Consider the following 25,221-nt stretch of genomic DNA (forward strand, 5'->3'; position numbering starts at 1 on the left):
AGTATTAAGCATAACAAAACAGTATAGAACCATTAAAGAGAATAAAGGCATTACAGGGCTTTCAGAACCCAATAGCAGAGAACGAACAATGGCTACCATGTAATCTCATTTTCCATACAAACTTTGTTTGTACTATGACACAAATAATATCCAATAAGATATAACAGGATAGAACCAAATGCGACAGAATAAAGCATAGCAGGCCTTTAGAGTAAGATGATATTCACTTAACTCTGGCTATTCTAATGTCTTCTTTAAAATAGCTGTTTAAACTATCATAGATAATAAAATCAATCAAACTAGGATAAAACCATTCCAACTAATGAATGCAGACATTATAAGGCTTCAGAGCAATGTAATGGGGAATCACTGTTACTATAAAGTCTTATGTACTCTTACATTTCTTATACTAGGGAGACTATTCGATATTTATGAATGTGAGTTTCATGTATTTTGCTAATGAGTATGGGGACAACCATTTTTTAATCCATAGCATCTCACATCCATTTCAGTCTTCAGTTCAAGACTCTAGGATAGGAGAGAGGGTAGAGAGGGGAGCACGAAGCTTGTAGGCTTTTCAGGTCTACAGTATAGTGAGAATAGAGCCAAGGTCTGCAGGCTGCCGAGGGCTCCAGAGACACCTGACACCAAAGCCATACACGTGTTTCTGGAGATCCGTGTTTTATAATTGTCTTCATCAAGCTTAGAAACTCTAGCGGGGACTGCACCCTGCCTAGAAGAACATCCAAATCTCCTGTCTTGGGTTAGGGCTTTTTGAATAACAGGCCAGCACGTGCTAAACCTGGACTCTGGGTTCTAATCACCTTTATTTCCTGAGGCAGGAAAGGAGTCATACAGGAGGCCACACTGGTCAGGCTCATCAGCCATCTGCTCCCACAGCGTCTTTGGATGGGTCACACAGCCCTGATACCCTCATTTCAAGTTCCCAAAAATGTGCAGTCAGTGAGGCAGCTGGGACTTGGTTCCCCCCAGGCGCTGTGCTCTCACTGCCTCTGGGCAACTCAGCTTCTGCCTGGGCTCCCATTGGCTGCCTCTCCAGCCCGGCAGGATAAAGCTGTAGCAGCTCTGGCTGGACTGCTGTTGCTCCTAGGTCCTGGCCACCCTGACGATGGGAAAGCACCTGCTGCTCTTGCTGGGCCTGGCCTTGCTGTCAGGCTTCGTGCATGGTGAGTCCTTGGGGACAGCCTTCCCTCAGGTTGGGCATGCAGACTAACTGGCGGCTGCAGATGATTTCTGGGCTGTGGGGAGGGTAGGACCATAGACCAGGGCTTTTAGAGGCCATTGCTGCCCTTTACCTCCCACCCCTATTTCTCCTGCCACCCTGGCGCCAGTCTACTGCTGTCCTCCTCCTCCATGTTCTTCTGCTCTCCTGCCTCAGAGTGAACCCTGGAGAGTCCTAATTTCTACAGCTTTCTTGCAGATGGCCCTGGCCTTGAATTGTAAAGGGGACAAGGAAGATTGATTGCAGAGAATCAAGATAAACAATGCACAGGCATGGAAGAATAGTCCCAGGAATTTTAGGTGGAGTCCCATGGCCTGAAGTGGCCTGCCTCTTCCTTCCAGAGGCCCTGTCCATACCAGCTAGAGTGCTTGGTGGGAATACTCTAGCTATCTTCTGCTGGCTGTTCTTAGATAGTGCCTTCAGATATCTGATCAGCCTGAGTCCAGCTCCTTCCTGCACCAGGGGAATGATCCTTTTCCCAGGGTCAGCAGTCGTGACCCGTGTGTCGGCCTCCTCCTTGACCAGTGAGGGTCCTTCTGCCTTTGCAGCTCTGACCTGTGTCCAGTGTGATCGCACAAATGCTGATGGAGTTTGCCAGAGTCGGGAAAGCACCTGCCAGACTTCTGTCTTCCAGCAGTGCTTCCTGCGTAAGATCTATAAAGGTAGGGAGAGCCTGGTGTTGGGGCGTGCCTGGCCTGGCCTTGAGGGGGGTGACCCTCTTCAGAGCAATGTTCTTGCTCCCCGGAAATGGGAGAAGCCTTGTATGGTTTAGAGACAGGGCTGCCATGGTTTTGCCTGGGCTGATATAACTATTAGAAGACAGAATGCTTACTGAGGGTTCCCTGGGAGCCCCTCAAACATCTAGGTAAAGAGAAGCTACAGAAACCAGGTGATGAAGTCCCACTGTATGTGGGCCAGACGAAGGCTGGAGATGGGCTGAGAAAGGCCACCTCAGTCATCTCAGGTTGACTCATGTCCCTACAGCCTGGGAGCCCAGTGAAGGACAGTGTGCTGCACTTCCTTCCCGAGTCACTGATTCTGGCCACACCGATTTATCGTTTGTTCCTGTGTCTCTTGCTTTCCAGATGGCAAATTCCAGTATGCGAGGCAGGGCTGTAGTAGCCTGTGCTTTCCCTCGATGCTCTTCAACCAGATATCCAGAGTGCAGTTTATGTGCTGTAACAAGGAGTCTTTCTGTAACAGACTCTGAGAGGCCCGGCCCTCTCTGCCCCCTCCTGTGTCCACTAAGCTTGGCCACCCACTGCAGGCTTTCTCTGTCTTCCTGCAGCCCCAGCCTAGAGCTCCTTCCCCAGCACAGCCTGAGCCCTGACACTGCCTGCCCTCAGCATCAGGCCTTGCCCTGTCCTCGGGTCCTCCCAGCTCAGGCTGGTGTGCTCTTTGTCCCTGTCCTCCTCCTCCATCTTTCACTGGCCCATAGTAAACTCTCTCTTCTCCCTCTTCAGTTCTTTTTTCTTCTTTTCACAAATATTTTACAAATAATTTCTGATTCCTGACACTGGAATGTGGCTCTGAGTGTGCAGCAGTGAACACCAGGTTTGCCTCCTGCCCTCAGTGGACCTTCAGTCCTGCAGAGGACAAGGGCTTCAGACTGCAGCCTCCATCCTATTCCTGGGCTGGAACCTCCGGCCTGGGCCGTGCTCAGCACATCTTCTGCCTCTGTACCACTCAGCCCTGCATGAGAATTTGCAAGGGCACAAACAGTGTGATTCCTTTGTATTTTGGAAATAGTCCTGTGTGGAGCCTTTGCACTAATAAATACCATGTGTCAGTCCTTGATGTTGTTTGGAATTGTTATTGATTTATTTTAATTGTAGCAATGTTTTTTTGTGTGACATGGGGTCTGAAGAGTCTTCACACTGAACTGTATCCTGTGATGTTGCTCTTTTTAAAAAAAAATTGTATGTGAAAAATCTTAATTGATTCTTAGTACAAGGTTTCTGTCAAAGACATATATTGTGAATATTCTTCCAGACTGCACTTTATCTCTCCATAGTTTCTTAACTGTTTGCAATAAATGTAGCCTCCCAAGTGCTGGGATAACAGGCATGTGTCGCCATGCCTGGATGAAATGGGCTTCCCAAAATAGTAAGAAGACCTGCCCTGCGCTGTCCTGTCTCTGCCCGGAAGAGCAGAAGCTGAGGGATGTCTAGGGGATGCTCAGAATTTTCTTTGTGCACAGATGGGAAAGGAAGTTGCAATTAGGGATGAAGAAGGAGGAAGTGGTAAATGTTTCTGCTTTGGCCTTCCGCCACGTTAGACCACCGCCATAACTGTACAGTGACTTATGCTAGGGCGAAACTCTTTCAGCTTCCATCAAATATAATTTTATAGAACCCATTAACACCTCTCACTGACATCTACCAAATGACAGCACGTAAGGGTATATAACAACCAAAATCATCATGTAACTGGTTGAACATGTGAACTCAGACCTTTTTCAGATATATTAATTGTATTATTTACAAATATTTTCTTTCATTATGTGAGTTTGCCTTTTACTTTCTTGATACTGTACTTTGAAGAAAAGACATTTCTAAATTTTAGTGAAGTCCAATTTATTTGTTTATTTCTTGGTTGTGTTTTTATTTTTTTAATTAATTAATTAATTAATTTTTGATACTGGGGCATTTCTACTGAGCTGTATTTCCAGCAATTTTTATTTTTTATTTTGAGGCAGGGTATTGCTAAGTCACTAAATTGCTGATACTGGACTGAAGTTGGTGAGTGCTGGGACCACAAGCTTATGTTACTACACCCAGCTTGGGCATCATATCTAAGAGACTATTGCCTAATTCAGGTCACAAAGTTTTATGTCTATGATTTTTTTCCCTAGGAATTTTATAGTGTAGCTCATACATTTGAGCCTTAGATCCATTTTGAGTTAATTTCTGTGTATGGCATAAGACAGGTGACTCACTTGATTCTCTTCGAATGGTTGTCTGAGCACTACTTGATGAAAACATTGTGATTTATTTATTTCACTGTCCTGACATCCTTGTGAATGTGCGAGTTTGTCTGACATCTTAATTTTATTCCATTAATCTATATGCTTATTTTTATATACCAGAGATTTACACAAAATATACACATAATTCTTTATACACAAAATTATTGTAGACGTATAGTAACTTTTAAAATTGGACATTGTGAGTAATACAGTGTGCTTTTATTCTTTGGGGATTGATTCATCTATTTTGGGTCCTTTGTAAGTTTCTATGTAAGTTTTAGGGATAACTTGTCAATTTTAGGGATAACTTTAGGGATAACTTGGTTTCTATGTAAGTTTTAGGGATAACTTGTCAATTTTTGGAAAAAGCCACATAGAATTTTTATTGCTACTGCATTGAATCTGTAGTACTCAAAGCAAGTTTTTGTCATATTAACAAAATTAAATGGCCTAACTCATGAACACAAACTATCTTCCCATTTAGACTTTTAAAGAATGCCTTTAATGTCTTTCAGTGATATCCTGTAGCTTTCCATGTACAAAATTACGCTTGCATTTAGTTTATAAAATTTATTCCTGCTTTATTTGTTTTCAATCTCTTATGATAGCATCATTTTAAAATTTTATTTTCAGGTTTTTTATGTGTAGAAATACAATCACTGTTTATATATTGATCTGGTATCCTGTAAGATAGGTGAATTTATTAGCTGTAATAGATTTTTGAGAATTTTGTACAATGAGATCTTGTCAACTGCACGCAGGGGTACTTTCATTCATTTCTTTACAAACTAAGTACTCTTATTTATTTTTTCTTGTCTCTTTCTTTGGCAACAGAACTTGTGGTGCTAGGTTGAGTTGAGGGAGTGAGAGTGCAAGCACCTTTATTTTATTTGTGATCTTAGAGTAAGCAACTTAAATCTTTCACCATTGTGTGCATTGGCTGTACATTTTCCCTAGATGCCTGTTTTTCAACTTTTTAATTTTTTTTGTACACATTAGCAGTGCACCATCATGTGTCATCATGGGAGGGGGTACATGAACTCAACATATCTTAATTATTTCTGTGTTCCCTCTCATCTCTGGATCTCTTCCCATCTGAGAAAGGTCTACCTCCCCGTTTCTGTTACCTGTTTCTTATTCTCTGATGCCCAATTTTGATTGAGTAGGTTCTCTCCTGAGGGATGAGTTCTGCAATCACTGGGTGTAGTGAACGGCTGTGCTGCTTCTTCGAGGGTAACAGTGCAGATTGTTCAGACTCCACGTACTTTTTATCGCTTTGTTCATCAACCTCATGTTCTGGCCAGAAGATATTGTTTTTCCCTGACTTCAAAATGTGCCCAGAAACCCATTTGACTCCTGACTTTCTTAGCATTCTTTTATGATTCTTTGCCATCAGGCATCGTTAGAAAAGAAAGTGACACATCCCCTGGCATTCTTCCAACCATGGGCTTACCCAGGTCTTAGTCTTGCAGAAGAGGCACTTTGACCTCCCCTGCAGGGAACCCACCTTTCATCTTTAAAGTCCTTGAAGACCTCAAGGACTTTATTTTCTTGTTTTGCATGCTGGGAATTGAACTCACGGTTCACACTAACTTATAGCCCTAGTCTTTGTTTGTTTGTTTTTTGAGACAGAGTCTTGCTGAGTTGCCCAGATTGGCCCCCAACTTTTGATCCTCCTGCCTCAGCCTGCCATGTAGCTGGGGGTTACAGGTGTGCCTCGCTATGCTGGGCAGGACACATGTTTCTGAGGAGTGAGTCTAGCTTTCTGGTAAGTTCACAGACTCTCCTCGGGGACTATAATTCTTTGCCTTCCCTTCAGTGGAATTGGGTAGTCCCAGATTGTGGGGTAGGGACTCCTGCTTCTTTCTCTTCTTCCTCTCCCTTCTTCTAATTCTTTTGTTTTTAGGGGCAGAATTTCTACAAGTAGTTACAGGGACTTGTGTGGAGCCCAAGGAACAGTAATTTCTACCACAGCAGTCTAAGCACTACTGAGCCCTGAATCCTTTTAATTCTGTGATGGTCTTTTGAGGGAAGAGTCTTGCTCTGTAGGAGCAAGTTATGCCACTAAGAGTAGTGAGTGCCCTGAGCAAGAGCTTTGGTGGGCAGGACAGCAAACAAGATGCCCACTGTGTCCATCCATAGCCAGGGAAGGAGCAGGAGTCCTGGCCTGTCCCCTGGGCCTCACAGTCTCCTGCCCAGCACCATGGCTCCCTTTGAGTATCTGACCTTCAGGAGCCAAAGCTGTGCATGTGTCAGAGACGAGTTTGGGGAGAATCTCTGCTTCCTTTGCTTTATCTCTGTTACAGGGGCCCCAGGAGGTCTGCGTGCCCCATTATGTGACAGCTGTCAGGGTAACCATGTTCTCTAGTTAGGACTTCTTCTTCCTAAAACCGACTTATATGTTTGGCATGGAGAGGACTGAGAACTAATCCTCCCTGCAACGAGTCAGGCCAGGTTAGGGTTCTGAGTCAGAGGTGCCCACTTCAAGGTTTATCTTCTCTTACAATCTCTAGAGATCTCCGAGTTCTTCAGGACAATAGGGTTCTGTCATTTCCATCTGCCAGCCTGCCAGGCAGCTTCAAAACCCTGACTCAGGTCCCCGATCCTGTGTCCAGTGGGTATGTGATGACAGATGGCTGGCTTTTCCCATTTTCTTTGAGAGAAACTCAGACCATCCTCCTCGGTCAGTTCTTTTCTTATTTCTTTTTTCTTTCTTTCTTTCTTTTTATCGGTACCGGGGATCGAACTCACGACCGCCTGCTTGCAAGGCAGGTGCTTATGCCGCTGAGCTAAATCCCCAGCCCCTCTTTTCTTATTTCTTTTCTCCATCTCCTTACCTCTTCCCTGCCATCATTTGCCTCCTCTTTTCCCCAGATGAAGTCTAAAGCAGACGTGGACACACACAATGACCGAAGCTGGGGGAATAATTTAGGAAATAAAATATGCCTCTGATGTTTGATGCACAAGAGTTTTATGAGGAAAGAGAGGAAGCAAGTATGTATAGGGGGGAAAAGGAAAAAAATAGCAAGTGGGTCCATCTACCTACCATAGAAAGGTCCGCAAAAGAGCCCTGTCATCTCAAAAGACCCACGGCAAGGGAATGACTCTAGGACCCTGTGGTGGATTAAAAACTGGTGGTCAACTTAACACCAGCTAAACTAAATCAGCATGGTGCTGAGTATGGGCCCACTTGAGGACTGTTGTAAACGTAAAAAGAGAACAGGAGAAGTTAGCATTGTGGGTTCTCCTAAGGGCTGTTGTTTGGAACTGTTGGTTCTCCTGGAGGAGCTTGTCATGCTAGCTTTCTGGTATGAGCTTGGCTGTTCTCATCGTTGAAGGAGCTCAGGACTTTGTTTTCACTGCGGACAGCTGTGGTACTTTTCAGGGGAGCCCTGGTCCTTACTTAGAGTGTTGCTTCCTGGCTTCAGTGAAGAATCCTCAACCTCCTGGCACAGATCCTTCATCCTGCTGGCACAGACGTTTTGGCTTCTACTGCTGACTTCTGGGCCTTCCCAGTGCAGATCCATGAAGTAGACTTGCATGAGTCATTGTCGTGGGACCTAGGCCTCCAGTTGGACTCATGGGAGGCATTGTCATAGGCTCTATATTTTCAGCTAAACTCATGCAGGTTATTGCCGTGGGATCCAGGCCCCCCGCTGAATTCTCTAGGTCTTTAGTGTGTGGACAAGTTTCCTGTACTTTCTTTGTATTTGACTCCTTGGGTCACCATTATAAATAATACTATAAATTATGTGTCTTGTATTGTCCTGTTCTCCTTGCAAGTCCTGATGCACACAGATTAAATTGGGAATCCTCATCAGGGGAGGGACCAGGACCTCGATGGGCTGAATCCACTGCTAACACTCACCGCAGAAGTCTTCATCTTCTCAGCATCTGGTGTTAGCAGTGGTGCTGTTGCTGTGAAAGTCAAGAATCCTGCCATTACCTGGACACCCCAGCACAGCAATGTCCTCATTTTCTAGGGTTGGAGAGCAAGATATCAACAAGGTCAGATCATATCCTGAACCTCTTTATTTCTTTTCTTGTACAATTACTGCCACAGGCTCTTTTTCTGTCCTGCAAGCCCTGGACATTCTGTTCTCTTCTTCTGTGGATCTGACCCCCTGGGACTTGCTACTTGTTATACTTTTTGGTGATTGTAGTGGCCAGACCCATGCTTAGCCTTTTGGGGGAAGAACTGTAATGTCCTTAGACTGTACTGCCACCTCCTACTTATCATCGTCCTTTTTATGATCTCCAATCACATACAGGACTCTTTTTATTTTATTTTATTTTATTGGTACCAGGGATCGAACTCACAACCTAGCACTTGCCAGGCAGGTGCTTATGCCTCTGAGCTAAATTCCTGGCCCAGAACCCTTCTTTTTTCAGGGTGCAAATTCCCTTCTCCGAAGGCAGTGTTACAACCCACTGGATGTTTAAGGGTCCCCAGACTCATCCTTGCTCAGCTCATCTCTCTCTAATGTAGAAAGAGGAAGTAGAACAGAAGAGCAGTGCAAAGCAAAAGTAATTTTATAGGTATTTCAGAAGAGGAAGTGGTCCAGAGCCACAGGACTGGCAGGGTCCGGAGCTGGACGCTGATGAATCTGGAGCTACAGACTTGTTTTACAGGGTATCGGTCCTGTGTCTACCCCCTTGAGGACTGACACTTGGTTTATTAGGTATGAGTTTGTTGCTAGAGGTTTAGTCTTGTGGGATACTAGGGAAATTTGCATAGCTATGGCAACTCACACTAGGAAGGAGCACAGAGGCAGGGGTCAAAACCACAGACCCTGGGTTTCTTTGTTTGCTGAGATGCAGAGGCTGTTTCCTTTCCATTTCTTAAAGGCGCCCAGTTCCCTAATCCAACCCTACCTAAGGGTCCCAGCTATCCTACAGCAGGTGTTGTGATGAAATGCACAAACTGCATTCTGTGGCCAAAGAGCCTAAGGGAGAGACCAGGCAGAGGCAGGTGCTCAGATGACACCCTGTCCCAGGCCTCAGGATCTTGCTTCATGACTAGATTCCTGTTAGGGACTCTTGACCCAAATACTCCAGGAGTCACAATGGGTCCTTGTGGAACTGCATCCCGGGGCACGTGATGGTTCTGTCCTCCTCAGGGTTGATGTTCACCAGCACATCAAGCTGTCATCTGATTTTTCCACTGATGCAACACACGAGGACACACTTCTAAGATCACGCTAATATCCCATGATTTCTCATCTACATTAAATTCCTGCCAGACCAGTCTTTGCTATTATGTATGTAAAATCATTTTCTCCCCCAACTCCAACACTCTTTCCAATTTGATCAGCTGATAGTAAACATTTATCAGAAATGAGAGCCAGGCTTCTCCTCCACTGTTCTCTATTTTGCCATTAATTTATTATCAGTATAGATGCTACATTCATATAGCCAATCATTTTATGATACACTATCATCATTATATTCATATAGCCAATCATTTTATGATACACTATCATCATTAATTATTTTGGTAATAAAATTGTCTCACATTCGGAATGAGGAAATCCCTTTCTTTTGGCCCAGGCATAAGAAGATAGCTTGGGTTTGTCTTACACCATTCAGGCCCTGATCCTAGAGTCAGCCATTTCTCCACACAGCTACAGTTATTTTTAGTGTCAAACAATAATAGAATCCAAGCTCTAAATGCCATGTACATGGGTCCTTTCCTTGGACAGAGCTAGGAAAATACGCATGCATGTGTGCGTGTGTGCATACATACACATGATGCATACACATGGATTCATTTCCCCACAGGTACAAATCTCACAAACTCATCCATGTACATTTTAGCAGCCATGAGTTAAGCCTCCAGTTCTAACCCCTCCTGGCAGATATTTCTCTCTGTCTCTCGCTATCTCCCTAGCAGATTCTCGTTTTAATTCTTAACCTTTTGAGTTAAGTAGTAGGGGTCTCATTAGAGCTGGTGAGAGGACACAGAAACTACTATAGGATAAGCAATGTAGATATCTAAATATTTGCAAAATCAGCAGTGTAATCTAAGACTTCAGATTCTCTTTTTAGTGCCATTTATTTCCTCCTGAGTGTTATTACTTCTCCACCCAACACAAAACACCCTTGTGCCAGGAGCCATTACTGACTCCTTGCCTTTCCCCCGCTCTGTACTCATGGTGGCTGCTCAAGGCTTCTGAGTCATCTGGCTGAGTCCAGACCACAGAACGTAGTACAGGTTGCAAAAATGGACCTGAGGAATCACTTCCTCCCCTCCATCTAATTCTAAACAGTACCCTATGGCCAGTCCTCTTTCCAGTGTCCCAAGAGAGGTAGAAAAGAAAATAACAAAAAACCCAGGGGAGGGGCTGGGGATTTAGCTCAGCAGCATGAGCACTGCCTTGCAATGCAGTCATGAGTTTGATCCCCGGCACCAAAACAAAAACGAAACCCAGAGGAGCTCTGAAGCTCTGGAGAGGAGCACTTGCGATTTGATCTCCTAGCTTCACCTTCAGTCATCTTCTCCCCGTCCTCTTCATTAAAGGTTCTTGAATATGCACCGCATCTCATGCATGTAATATTGAGTGAAGTCTTAGACAAGCACACATGTTGAGAGCCCCTACCATGACACAGCACCCTGTCAGTCATTCCTGTCCATCGCACCTAGGGATGCAGGGTGCACCTGAACTGAGGTGGACAGCCTTGAAGCCTGAAAGCCGGGTTACCTGAGTTGCTGTTGCTCTTTCCACGTGCTCTGACCTGTGTGCAGTGGTTTTACTTTCCTGTCACTTTGTTTTCTGTCTGTGCCTTTTCTTAGCACAGACTCACCCTGTGCACAGCTTCCCGGGATCTTCAGTAAATGTAGCTGGGAGTACACGTGGACATTCTGTCTGCACACGAGAGCCTGGGCTACATCAGCCCATTCATTCCTTGGTGACGTATCAGCCGAGGGCAGGGGAAGGGAACAGCTGGCAGATGTCTCCTTCCCTCTGACTTTAGCAGTGGCTATGATCCTGATTCTATCTGTTCAGTGCTTACAGCCAGCTGCACGGCCGCGCAAGTCCTAGCTTCTGCTAAGTCAGGCCAGCCTTGGATTGCAGAAATAGTTTCCTTTTGCTATCTAATAACATTGTTAGTTCTGCATTCCTTTACCCCTTGGCTCCTTGGCTCTTTTATGTGGAAACAATATTCTGATTTCAATCTCTTCTGTTTTAAAATTCTCCAACTGTTTTCTGTTTTCCTAGTTTGATCCTGATCCAGTACATCTCTTCAACTTTAGTTCTTGAAAATATATTTTTAGACTTAGAGGTTTGGGGGTTGTGTAGAGACTTAGTCTGTGCGGCAACTGAGAGAGATACTGGAAATTGAAAGGTAGCTACTGAATTCTAGAGTCAATAGGATCTTTACTCACACAAAAAGGAATGGTCAGTCTCATTTTCCAAACCTCTTAGCGCTGCGGTATGTCAGAAACCAAGAGCGCACCAAGCAGAAAATGCAAAATACTAAAAAAAAATCTGAAGAGGGAAGCCCACTAACTGGGGTGTTTGTAGGTGGTTGAAAGAAAGGAGGAGACACGTCGGAGCCTGCAGAGGGCGCTGTGTGCTAGCGTGATCAGGCTTTCCAGGGAATCTGTAAAGCAAAATCTAAACTAAACTGCAACTAAACAGAGCCAAGCTAAACTAATTTTCTTTGTATTCCTTGTCTATTTTTAAATTTAATTTTTTATTTTTATTTTATTTGAAATTTTAATATTTATTAGTAGATGTTTGTAGTACATAATGATTATGTTTGATGTGGGGAGTCTGTACATATACATAACCTTTTCCCTTTTTTTAAATCCCATTTTTCTTTGTTTCCTAACAAAGGTAATTTTCTGCTGTGTGGTAAATAGACACAAAGTAACTAACTAAATGTCTCGTCAATTCTGTGAGGTAAAAAACAGAACCCTATACTCAGATTGTATAGTGATCCTGGTTTTTACAGTATTAGGGTGATAAACTTTCAGAAGTTTACAGTGCATAGACCAAGGTTAGAGTAAATAGGCACTTCATAGATTTCATTTCTGGAAGGCAATTGACAGTGTCTCTAAAGTTTTAAGGGCACAAACTGTGATTTTACTTTAAAGAATTTATCTTACGGTTATAGCACATGAGTACTATACATGGGTACAGTCATACATGTACCCAAAGAATTTTGTACATGATAGTACATGATATTAATTGAAATTTTGTTTTTCAAGGGAAATATATGGATGGTAAAATAACCTATGTTGTATCTACAGCATGAAATATTATGCAGACACTAAAAAGAACACAGAGTATGCTTTGTAGTTACATGGGGGCTCTGAGACATTTTAAGTGAAAAAAAAATAGGGAGAACAGTTGTATAGTAGGGCACCTGTGAGAGCTGCTAGGGCGACCACACCTAAATACCTTGGTGATTAAACAAGGAGTTCTGAAGGCCAAAAGTCCAGGAAGAAGATTGAGTTCTCCTTCTCCTCTTCCTGAGTGCCAGGGATAGAACCCAGGGCCTGACACACTCTAGGTAAGCACTCCAGCACTGAGCCGCATCCTTAGACCATGCTTCGCTCCTTTCGAGGCTTTCTCCTTGTCTTACAGGTGGCCATTGTCTCTCTGTCCTCACATGGCTATTTTTGTGGTTGTGTGCACCCACGGTGCTCTGTGTACGTAAATTTTCTCTCCTTAGAAAGACACCAGTCCGACTGGTTTAGGGCTACCCCTTATGGCCTAAGTTGAACTTAATTATTGTTTTGTAACATTTTAATTTTTTATCATGGGTCATGTTCTTTACTGTTTAAAATAAAGTGGTAAAAAGAAAAAAAAAGAAGATATTCATTACAACATTTCTTCTATCAGCAAAAGCTTGGAAAAATCTGAATATTCAAAGATGGGAAATGTTAAATCAATGTTGACGCAGCTTTTTAATGAGGATCAGACAGCTATAAACAATGATCTTTACATAGTTAAAAAGTCCTGTAAACATGACATAGAAGCCAGTCTTTAGTACTTTTACCTGGTGGACACCAACTCATCACAGCTGGGCATCCTTGAACCAGTGGAAGGAGTCATATTTTGGAACCTCCATGAATTGAGAGAGAAAAGAAGAAACTGGGCAGAATGGAAATCAGGGGAGCGCTGTGTGACACATGAATGTGCTCGCCAAAAGTAATGAGCAGATCGAAGTAAAGCAGATTGCTCAAGAGTAAAATCTGGGCTGTTAAACAGACCGTTGGATTCACTGCTGTGGGGCTGGACGGAGAGGCTGCATTGCACTAATAAGTTGTGGTTGACTTGGTTCCTGAGAAAGCCCACCAGAGCGTGTTAAATGGACCCCATTTCAGAACTACTGCAGCACTAGGGAACATTTGACTGAGCTGTGCACAAGGGACCTTGTATAACTGATGTGAGCTGTGTGCCTAGAATAGAGCCTGGGGCTGGAAACAGAGAAGGGTCTCATGAGGCTTTCTGGCTAAGCGTAGCTAGAGTTAAAGCTTCACCGAGGAAAGCAAGTCAGATGATGGGGAGGGAGCAGGCGAGCACAGGAGAGCGCGGGGAAGCCAGGTACCGAGGTAGTTACTCCGTACCCACTTCCAGTAAGATGCAAAGGAGATGAGAGGCCACTTAAAGGAAACTCTTATTTAGTATATAAACACACACACATGCATACACACACACACACACACACACACACAAATACATATATATTTCTATGTGCCATTTGAACAGGTGAGAATTGAGCAATATGTGAGCCCAGACAGCCACGATATGAGCAGGTCTAGAGGGTTCTAGAAGGTTTGTACAATTCAGTGGCTAAGTAAAATGTATAAGGATTATTTAGAGCTAATTTCAGGGAAGAGTGGAGGACAAGACATAGAAAGAAGGTAGAAGAACTAGAGCTGGGCAAATCACAGTGAAAAGTAGGAAGAGCATGGGAAAAGAACTAAGGAGAGGCCGTGGGGTGCACTGTACGCAAAGTTACCAGGATGCTCTTAGTAGACACAGAGGAGATAGGGCAACGTTTATTGACTGAAGGCAGGAACGACTGTGAAATTCTAACTGGGAGGTGGGATTGGAAGCGTGTAGGCTGGAAATTTAGGGAGAGAAAGCAACTGTCATGGCAGGTTGTGTGTGCGTGTGTGTGTGTGTGTGTGTGTGTGTGTGTGTGTGTGTGATCACCTCTCTTTGGAACATGACGAATCTGATAGACCAGAGGAAAATCCTGGTGACAATGCCAACAGAAAGTTGGATAGAAGGATCTAAATATCCAGACAGATGTTAGAAGCACGGATCTGAGGCCATCTGCCTGTGCAGTAGATGGTTAATGCATGTCAAAAGCATTCAAGAGGATCTCAATGAGAAAATGTGGTTTGTACACATAGTAGAGTATTATTCAGCCATAAAGAGGCACCAAATCATGTCACTGGCAGGGAAATGGGTGGAACTGGAGACCATCATGTTAAGAGAAATTAACCAGACTCTAAAAGCTAAAATTATGTGCCTGTGCTTATGTAAGAAACTTAAAATTAAAAAGTGCAAAAATAAATACAAAAACAAAGGAGAGAGCACAGGAAACTAGAAGGCAGTCACTTAGAGATGGGGAATGGGGCCGAGGGGAGACAGGAAAGGGAACTGGATGAAACTTTTCTTGTGAGATCAGTATGGCCAAGAATGAACCAGATCTGATGACAGATCTCTGGTGGATCTGCGGCAGGAGCTAAAGCCCACGGTTTGAGGAATGAGCCAGGAAGTAGAGAAACGGAGCAAGGTTCGTTTCCACAGAGCTTGTGATGTAGCAATAGTCAGAGGGGACGGCGGGCTTGGGGTTACCTTCTTCAGGGTTTTTTCTTCAATATGCTCATTGACCGCTTGGCCTTTTGTGAGAGGTGTCTATTCAGTTCATTTGCCCATTTACTGATTGGGCTATTTTATTTTGATGTTAAATTTTTGGAGTTCTTTATATTTTCCAGATAGCATCTATAAGAACAGTAGCTAGCAAAGATCTTCTACCATTCTGTAATCTCTCTTCATGCTGCCATTTTTTCCCGTGCTGTATAGAAACTTTAATTGGATGGAGTCCCACTTACTGACTCTTGTTATTATTTCCTGTGCTGTTGGAATCCTAGTCTGGAAGTCTTGGCCTGTATCTACGCTATCAACTGTTTCTCCTATGTTTTCTTTTAGCAATTCCAACGTTTTAGGTCTTATATGTAAGCCTTTATTCATTTTGAATTGAATTTTTTTATAGGGTGAGAGATAGAGATCCAATTTGAATTGTGCAAATGGGTATCTGATTTTGCCGGTACCATTTGTTAAAAAGATTCCCATTCTCCAACATAAAAGGGTATAGTTGTGTGGGTTACTTCCTTTGTTTTCTATTCTGTGCCATTGGTCTGCATGTCTGCTTTTGCCAGTACCATGCTGTTTATGTTATAGTGGCTTTATAGTATAATTTCAAATTGTACCTCCAGCCTTGCTATTTTTGTTTAGGATTACCTTGGGTATTCTGGATCTTTTGTGTTTCCATGTGAATTTTAAGATTGTCTAAGGATGTCATTGTCACTTTTATGGAAATTGCATTGAATTTTTAGGTCACTCTCAGTTGATATGGCTACTTTAACTGTAAATTATTTGTTTGCTTTCTTTCTTCAGTGTTCTGAAATTTTCATTGTAGAGGATTCCTTTTCCTTTTCTCCTCTGTATTCTCCCATCTTTTGCCTTCCCTCAGAAGATCATGAGGTAGAAATTATGCAGTTTTAGCATTTATTTACTTACCACAGATACTTTATCATTACAATTACTTTTCCAAGCTAAAGCTTGTATTTTGCAAGCTAAGGCTGTAACTGGAAAGAAGGAAGAAATGGTAAGAATGTTATCAGCAAGAGCTGAAGACGATCAAGCCAGTTCCTTAGGACAGGGAAGTGGGAGGCTGTGGAAGCAGGAAGGGAGCTGCTGCAGGAGGCACAGGGAAAGCAGTGACTTTCCTGCTCATGGAGCAGGGGAGACCTGCCCTGGGGGCAGGAGCCTCTCTGCAGCTGGAGACAGCAGGAAGAGTGCGAGCCACTGATTCCCTGCTGGCCTCCAGAGTCAAGGCGGTGAGTGACACATTGTGGCCCCAGGACACAGTCACACAGAGCAGAAGCTGGATGGGTTGCATTCTAGGACAGGGCTGGGTGTTTTGTTGAGTGATTTATTTTGCTTTTATTTTTATATTTTATTTCTGAACTTTACATTTTTTATTAGTGCACATATGCAGTACATCATTAAATTCATGGCGGAGAGTTCTTCATTCTTTTTTTCCACTTTTCTCCCCCCATTCCAATTGAACATTTTCTTCCTATTTCCCAATATCTATTATCCATTTTGGTTCCATTTGCGCCTTGGATTTCTCACTCAAGAGAAAGAATGTGATATCTGCACATGTCTGATTTATTTATGGTCTCAAGTTGCATTCGTTTATCTAAAAATGTCTCAAGTTTATCCTTCTCTATGACAGAATAATACTCCACTGCATATAAAAACCACATCTTCTTTATCCATCCATCTGTTGATGGGCATTTGGACTGTTTTCGAGGCTTAGTGATTCACAGTTTGTGTGCATAAAGCACTGTGATATGACACTTTTGGGAAGGTACCAAGAAGAATAGCTGGGTCAAATGCAGCCTCTAGTTTCAGTTTTTTGAGGACTCTCCATACTTATTCCCACATGCACCAGTCTCCACTCCCATCAACAGTGGAGAAGGGATTCTTCTCCCTGCAAGCCCCACCAGCATTTGTCATTGGCTGATTTCCTGGTGGTGGCCGTTCTTTATGACCCACACTCATTAAATGAGCTGAGTGAGCTGAGCCCAGCCAGCCACATCGTGTATAATACAGAAACCATGGAAGATAATTTATATTTGTTTAATTTTAAAAGCCTTCACAAGCTTTCAATTAAGATATTTTTATGGGACTTTTAACTATATATAATTTTACAGTATGAATCTTTAATTACTTGCTAAATTACTTTTTAAACTTTGATTGATTGATTGATTTCTTAAGATATGCCCTCACTTTGTAGTTAGGTTGGTGGTGAACATATTGTGTAGCTCAGGCAGGCTTTGAACTCAGTGATCCTCCTGCCTCAGCCTTCCGAATGCTGGGATTACAGGTGGGTGTGTCACAGTCAGTCCACATTCCTATGGGAAGAGAAAGTGCTGGGTGTGGCAGCGCATGCCTGTAATCCCAGCACCAGGGAGACTGAGGCAGGATGATCACCACAAGTTTGGGCTGCATAGTGAGTTCAATACCAGTGAGATCCTGTCTCATAAATGAGTGAATGAATAAGGAAGAGACACTGGAGCTCACTCCATTGCATGTACACAGAAAAGACGCCATATGAGGACACACAGAGAAGGCGCCACCTACAGTCCTGGAGGACAGACCTCACAGCAGCAACCCTGCTGACCCTCATCATCTGTTCAAGCCCCCAGTCTGCAGTGCTGTGTCAAGGTAGCCTGAGAAGACCTCTGCACCCTCCGAGGAGGAGCCCCCACTCCCATTCAGGGTACTCCATGCCAGCTGCTAGCGGAGCAGCTCCCAGCCCCGACAGTGACCCGTTCCATGGCCTCGGGAGTGGAGTTTTCCTGGGTTCAGGAGCCGTCCCCACAGCCCCACTTCCCAGGACCGGCCTTACCCTGACTTTGGAGAGGTGAGGGCCATGACCAGAAGAAAGCTTTTCTGTCATTGTCCTCAAGAAGTTGGATTCAGTTTGCTCACCTCTTCCGGAACAGGAGGGAGAGATGTAACTGAAAGGGGAACACAGTTCATTCCTGAGATCTCGGCAAAGGAGAACCCCAAAGAAAAGTGTCTCCCGTGGTCCCTGGACCGGGTCTTGGATGCTGTAACTAAATACCAGGCACTAGTGGCTTAGGCCACAGACCTCTGCTCTCTCACGATCCTGGAGGCTGAAAGTCCAAGATGAAGGTATAAGCCTGATCAGCTTCAGGATGAGGAGCTGCTTCCTGGCTTGCGGTGGTTGCCGAGTCCTGGGGCCTCGTTTGCTTCCCCTAGGTCCATTCTGACCCACTTGCAGTTGTCCTCCTCACCCCCTTCCAGCTGCTTATACAGGCAGCAATATGTACCCCAGGTACCACTAGGAAGTCTTGGCTGCAGCAGAGGAAGAGGTTAGAAATACCAAGCAGAAGGTCCTGCAAGATACGGGATTGCATGGAGCCAGAGCAGGGCAGGAGAGATGCAGGGGCTCAGTTCAGGGGCTTCAGTGGGTGGAGCGGACCCCACCCTGCTTGGGGCTCACTGGCCCAGAGGAGCTGAACTGCTGGGACCCCGCTGTAAGAGGGCACCATGTCCACCATGTCCACAGGCGTCACCTGGGCCTTGATGAGGAGGCAGTTCTGGGAAAAGGCCTGCCTTGGAGCTGAGAGAAAGCTGTACTGGCCCTCTGTGATGTGAGGGGGAAGAGAGGTGTCCCCATGTGGCAGTGTTTGTGTGTGGTGAAGAAGGGGGGGCTATGGAAGGACGAGAAGGGTCCAGGAGGGGAATTTGGGGACGGGTCACTGTATTTCCATTTCCTTTTAAAATTTTTAAAAATTGTATTTTAAAGAGGATAAAACAAAATAAAAACAATCAAAACAAACCAGTGTAAGAGAAATAGGACTTCAAAACATGAAATCAGCAATTGTTACCATAATGCTTTTTGATGTCTTCAACATAGCTATAGATAACTTTGGACCTAGTAAAAATCAGACAGTACAGAACAGAATAGAAACAATAAAAACAACAATAAATGCAGTAAAGGACTTCAAAACAAGCTGATAGTAAATCCAAAATTTCTACCATAAATATCTTGTTATCTTTGAAATAGCTGCTCCTGCCATTGGGTTTGACATAATCAAATAGCAACAACAACAACAACAAAACCACAATAAGACCCAACCCAACAAAACAATGAAAACAATACAGGATTTCCAAAGCAAGACCATAGTGGTCTGGTCATAGGTTCAGAGGATAGCGGTGCACAGTGTGGCATCTGGGGGAATCTCCTTCTGAGGGTTGCAGCCATTGTTGGTTCTCTAGGGTCACTATATTCAACTGTCAGCTTTGTCCCAGTCCCAGTTTTATCTGGGATTGTGGTATAAACTTGACAACAATAACACAAGTCACACTATGGCTAACACGTATTGAGCACTCAGAATGTTTCTTCTTATTTAGTCCTGGTAAAATCCGAATGGATGTGTTGTATTATTGTCTTCGTTTATCATGTGGGTCAACAGGTGTTTCCAGAGACCTTAAGGAGGAGGTCAGGGTCGGAAGTGCTGGAGTCAGGACTCGGGTCCACTGCGATGAGTTACAGAGCCGGTGCCCTTACCAACCCTGTGCTATGCTGGACCCAGCCTGCGCTGGAGATTTGATGGGTCTGTCGTGGGTCTGGAGGACAGGAGGATTCTTCTGGTCCTCAGTAAGGGAACGTGGAGAAAAGACCATTTGCAGTGGCAGAGAAGTTGGTCCTGATGACCAGTAAGCTCCCTGCCAGCTCTTAGAGGCTCAGAGGCTGCAATAATCTCTCGCTTTGTAGCTGGCCAGGCTCCCTCCCGTCCTCTGTGGACGTCTCTCACCCTCTCTTTTCTTCAGTACCTTGGAAAGCTCCACTTGGCATTCCAAGGTCAGCACCGCCCAGTTCTCATGAAGTGTCTCCCATGGCAAAGTCCTAGATTGACTTGTGAACATCTTTCTCTATTGCAAAACTTGCTGTTTTCGTGATTGGATACAGTGCGGCAGTCAAAATGGGCCAAGTTTCGTAACAAACAGCACCAGCAGCTGTCTTTTATTTTTTTATTTTAAAGGGCAAAAAAGCACAATAAAGGTCAAAGGGCAATCAAACAAACAGACAAACAAAAACAACAACCAAAGCCAAACAACAATGACATCAACAACATCATCATCAACGACAACAACAACAGCAAAACAATAGAGATACAGAATTTCAAAACAAGATGATAAGAATTTAACCATGGTTGTTGTATGATACGATTTTATCTTCAAAATAGTTGCTCAGGTTACCAGATACAGGCATGTAAACGTGATTAAACTATATAGTTTCCCTCTGAGCAGTTCAGAGATCAGTTCTGTAGTGTGCAATGCCTTTATATATTTGAATAAGTTCACAACGTACAAGAACAAGAGTGAACCCTAATGTAAACGATGGACCTTGGTGATAGTTTGCCAGTTGTAACAGAAGGATCACAGTGGTACAGAATGTTGATAGGGAGGTTGTGTGGGGACACAAGATGTATTGGATCCCTCTGTACTTTCTATTCGATTTTTCTGCAAAACACTGCTCTAAAAAGTAGTCTCTGCACACACACAAATGCACACACACAGCTCACAAAACCCCAGTCACTGTAGGCAGTTTAAAAAATAATGAAAACTAGCTATGTGCAGGCTGCTGTGGGGAGATCCAGATGCCAGCCTTTTTCTGTGAGCTGATGCCATTTGCGGACTGCAGCGGGTGAGAACAAGAACCCAACAAGAAGCCAAGCCATCTCTGCAAGTCAGCACCATGTGTGGGCCACTGTGGGGAGAACCAGACCCCAGTGCCTTCTGGCACATGGGTTGGACCCCAAGAAGAGCAACCCCCTATCCCCGCCATAATTGATGGGCTGATCTGGAGAAACACAGGCTGCGTTGATAGCTATTGAGGTAAAATACAGCTTAATGCTTGTAGTATTTAGTGTTTTACTGACTTCTCAGGCCTAAAGCCAGCTGTCTGATCAACTATTTAGAAGATAATGATACAAAAGGTAGCGTCTATGGGGATCTCCTCTGAAGGTGGTAGCCATTGTTAATCTCCATTATCTTGTTTTGAAGTGCTGAATCATTTTTATTGTTTTGTTTGATTGGGTTTTATTCTGTTTTGTTTTGTTTGATTTTATTGTATCCCATGGCATGGGCAGCTATTTCAAAGATAACAAGATACATTATGGAAGCCATTTTGGATTTACTATTATCTTGTTTTGAAGTCCTTTATTGTGTTCATTGTTTTGTTTTTATTAGCTGTGTCCTCCTCTGTTTTGATTTTTATGTCTAAAGTTATGAGCAGCTTTTTTTTATTTTAAAGAGATTAAGAGAAAAGAGGACATAACAAAGCAGATCACATCAGAACAGTGCAAGTAACACAGCATTTTACCACAAGACAACCCATAATTAACCGTGACTACCATAATGTCTCTTTCTTTGAAATAGCTGAGCATAGCTTCACATACGATAGTATCAAACATAACAAAACAGTATAAAACCATTCAAGAGAATGAAAGCATTACAGGGCTTTCAGAACCAAATAGCAGAGAAAGAACAATGGCTATTATATTGTCTCATTTTCCATAGAAAATTTGTTTATACTATCACATATAATAATATCCAATAAAATATAATGGGATAGAACTAAAGGCAACAGAAAGACAAAAGCATAGTAGGACTTCAGACTAAGATGATACTAAATCAGCACTGGCTATCCTAATGTCTTCTTTTCTTTAAAATAGCTGTTTATACTATCACAGATAATAAAATCAAACAAACTAGGATAAAACCATTCCAACTAATGAATGCAGACATTATAAGGCTTCAGAGCAATGTAACGGGGAATCATGATTACTATAAACTCTTATGTACTCTTACCGTTTCTTATACTAAGGAGACTATTCAGTATTTATACATGTGAGTTTGATTTATTTCGCTTATGAGTATGGTCTCAAGTTGCATCCATTTATGTATAATGAGCAGCTATTTTGAAGACAACAAGAGGCATTATAGTAACCATTTTTGATTTCCTATTATCTTGCTTTGAAGTTATGTATCACTTGCACTGTTTTGTTTTGATTTGCTTTATTTGATTGGTTTTATTTTGACTGGCTTTATTCTCTTTAAAATAAAAATTACAAAAAATTTTTCAGATGAACAATAAATTTTTTATAAAAACAATTAAGTATTAAAAGTTAAAATAACCAGTGACTTACTAAACAAAATTGATCAACATGAATATTTTTGCAATACTTTAGTTTCTATACTTTTGAATTCATTCTTGTATACAAAATGTACAGCCATCATCATATGCCTGTGTCAAAGCTAGAAAATCCCAAGGCCAAACACGTGTCTCTATATTGGGTTTTATAGGAGAATAAAAGGTGTTGGTCACCATATTATAGTCTTTATGTTGTATTTGAGTACACGAACTTCAAGTAACAGTCTTCCTCTGGTGGTCGGTACATGCTTAGTATACTGCCCAGTATACCCTTAGCTCCTTAGCCCTCACCCTCCATTCCCAGACTGCTCTTACCCCAATCCCACCACTTGGGAGGCAGAGCAGAGCCGTGCTCAGCACCCTCAGGAGATCCTGTGAGCGAATGCTACTCTGAGGCTCACTATTCTGGGCCTTGGCTCTGCCTTAGCCCTCTGCAGAGGCTGGGACGGACTGTCTGCAGAGTGAGTGATGCAGCTAACTGATGAAATATGCAGGTCCCTAGACACACAGAGCCTTGGGATCCCCGCGCTCACTCCTGCCTCACTCCGTTCCTCCTGTTCCCCCACCCACCCACCCACCCACTCTCGGGCAGAGCCCAAACTCACACATGACTTAGGAGAGTTGAGGCTACAGAGCAGGGGCAAAATAAAAGATTCCAAGCAGAAAATGCTCCAGGTGGTGGTGCTGATGGAGAAGGTGATGGGGATGTGTGTGGTCAGTCATCGGGATGCTTAATAGGGGCAGGTGCTTGTACCTATCAATAAGGTGGACATTACCTGTATGAGGAAGCTCCTTAGCCCTCACCCTCCACTCCCAGACTGCTCTTACCTCAATCCCACCACTTGGGAGGCAGAGCAGAGCCTTCACATTGCCTGCTAAGCATACATACATGAGGAGTATGACCAGGCAGTGGGAATAATTCCACACCCCCTAGCAGTATTTGAGAATTTACGAAGACACTGTGATGGTTGAATCTTCTCATCAGCCCTGTCTTTGTCTGTTTAGTGAAGCTGCAATAGAACATCACAGACTGGGTAATTTACAAGGAACAGAAACTTGTTTGACCTACAGTGCTGGAGGCAAGGAAGTCCAAGCTCAAGGGGCCCATGTCTGGTGAGGACCTTTATGCCGTGGAGGAAGGTGGAAGGGTGAGAGAACAAGAGAAAGCAAGAGAGAGAGAGCTGAACCCAGTTCTGCAGGTGACCTTCTGTCCCAGGAACAGCTCTGCTCCCAGGACTAACACTGGTCCAGTCGTCTCTAAATGTCCCTCGCTGTTGCACTGGGACTAGGTTTCCAACACAGGAACGCTGGGGACACATTCAAACCGCAGCAGTGCTGCATCACGGTGTTCTGGGACAGAAACCAACGGAAGCCAGGTGCTCATCACCTGTAGCCTTGGGCTGAGAGGCTGACTGCTCAGAATACAGCAGGAGTGGAAGGCAGCTGGGACCTTGCTTCTGTTTTCGGCTGAGGTGAAGAAGGCTCTGCTCTTTGTAGGGAAGAGGGAATAGAGGCCTCTGTGAAAGTCAAATAAAGGTGTAAAGGACTTAATGAATGTGTGTGTGCACTGGGGTGAGGTGGCATTGCAAAGAGCTGCTAAGATATGCAAAAGTTCACGAAAGAGAAGGGTGTGCCCATATTTAAGCTTTCTTTGTCAGTTTTAATTTTAAATATGAATTTGGGGTGGGAAATATAGCTCAGTGGGTAGACCACATGTGTGGCAAATGTGAAGTCTTGGAGTCAATATCCAATATTCCCTCCATCCCCAAAGTGGGATGTGTTCCTATGCTTTATGATAATAAAGTAGAAAAAGGAACAAAGAATGGCACAAGAAATAAGACCAACTAAATATTTTACTCCAAATTTGCTAAGAAATTTATGGTCAATAATCACATGCAGTTCTGAAAAACCTTAGAATTTAGGTGCTGTTACTTTCTCTGTTTCCTTAGGTAAATCAAGAATTTGCAGATGTGATAACTCATTACCAAGTCTCACAGCCAGTGAGTGCTAGAATCAGGATTTAAACCTACTGGGTAAGAGTTAGGAGTCTGTGCTCTGGTCAGGACACACCATGGTTGGATCCCAGCCCAGACACATCCCAAGGAAATCTGAATGGGCTACATGGGACTAGAAGAGCCGGGTGGTTCTGGACACCCACCGTCTGAGATGGTCAAAGGAGAAGACTCCTGCTCCGAGAGAGATCCAGTGCCAGGAGTCCTCAGAGTGGACCCTGTGATGGACCCATGCCTGGGACACTTGAGGAAATAAAAGGGATGATTCACTAATTCATCTTGGACTGGAGACATAAAACAGGACTGTTAGTTTTGCCTAAGCTCAGGAATCTGAAGAGATGCCGTCATGAGCTCAGGATAAATTTAATCTATCAACTCCACCAACCTGCCAATTCCTCATGTACCTCCCAACCTCCTTTATGGCAAGAAACTTTCAAGCAAGGCCATGCACCAGCCACCATAATGCTACCTTTGAAAGCTATCATTATTTACCTAGAAAAGCAGAGACAGAGACCTCATAAAACATCTTTTTGGAAGATTTATGGAGGAGAGTAGATGAGGAAAGGGCAGCCAGGAAGCTGGGGAAAGACATTCTGCTGTTAGAGGATGATGGGCTTGCTGGTAAAGATGTAACTGACAAAGATTCTAAGTGACTCATGTATAGTATTAGGCATACAAGTGGAGCAATCATAGGATATAACATCTCCATTTTATGCTACTGTAACTAGACGTCATACAGAGCCAGTGTCTGCGGTGACAACCACACTGCCCACACCATCAGGAGTGGGAGGACTGTGGTCCTGGCAATGAACACAGCCTTACAGGGGGTGGACAGCGGAAGTGAACAGGAGCAGGAGGGGCTCCTGGGCACCCTTTGTTCCCATAAGCTCCAAGGAGCTCACTGTGTGGGATGCTGTCCTGAGCCAGGCGGTGGTGAGACTCCCACTGGCAAGGGGGTAAAAGGAAGCTGCTGCCCAGGCCTAGGCACA

The 25,221-nt window shown here is 43.8% G+C and overlaps 1 protein-coding gene across 1 annotated transcript; it reads left to right on the plus strand.

Moving 5' to 3' along the window:
* Window positions 1-1,115: 1,115 nt before the first annotated feature.
* Window positions 1,116-2,936, plus strand: LOC134477539 (secreted protein of Ly-6 domain 1-like). The gene is made up of 3 exons (XM_063255651.1): window positions 1,116-1,187; window positions 1,792-1,905; window positions 2,329-2,936. Exons 1-3 carry the CDS (start codon window positions 1,130-1,132, stop codon window positions 2,451-2,453), a joined length of 297 nt encoding a protein of 98 aa, XP_063111721.1. The 5' UTR covers window positions 1,116-1,129; the 3' UTR covers window positions 2,454-2,936.
* Window positions 2,937-25,221: the final 22,285 nt, after the last annotated feature.

The sequence above is a fragment of the Cavia porcellus genome, unplaced genomic scaffold (genome assembly GCF_034190915.1).
Source record: "Cavia porcellus strain 051 isolate PalLab524CR breed Dunkin Hartley unplaced genomic scaffold, mCavPor4.1 scaffold_9, whole genome shotgun sequence".
Classification (NCBI taxonomy): domain Eukaryota; kingdom Metazoa; phylum Chordata; class Mammalia; order Rodentia; family Caviidae; genus Cavia; species Cavia porcellus.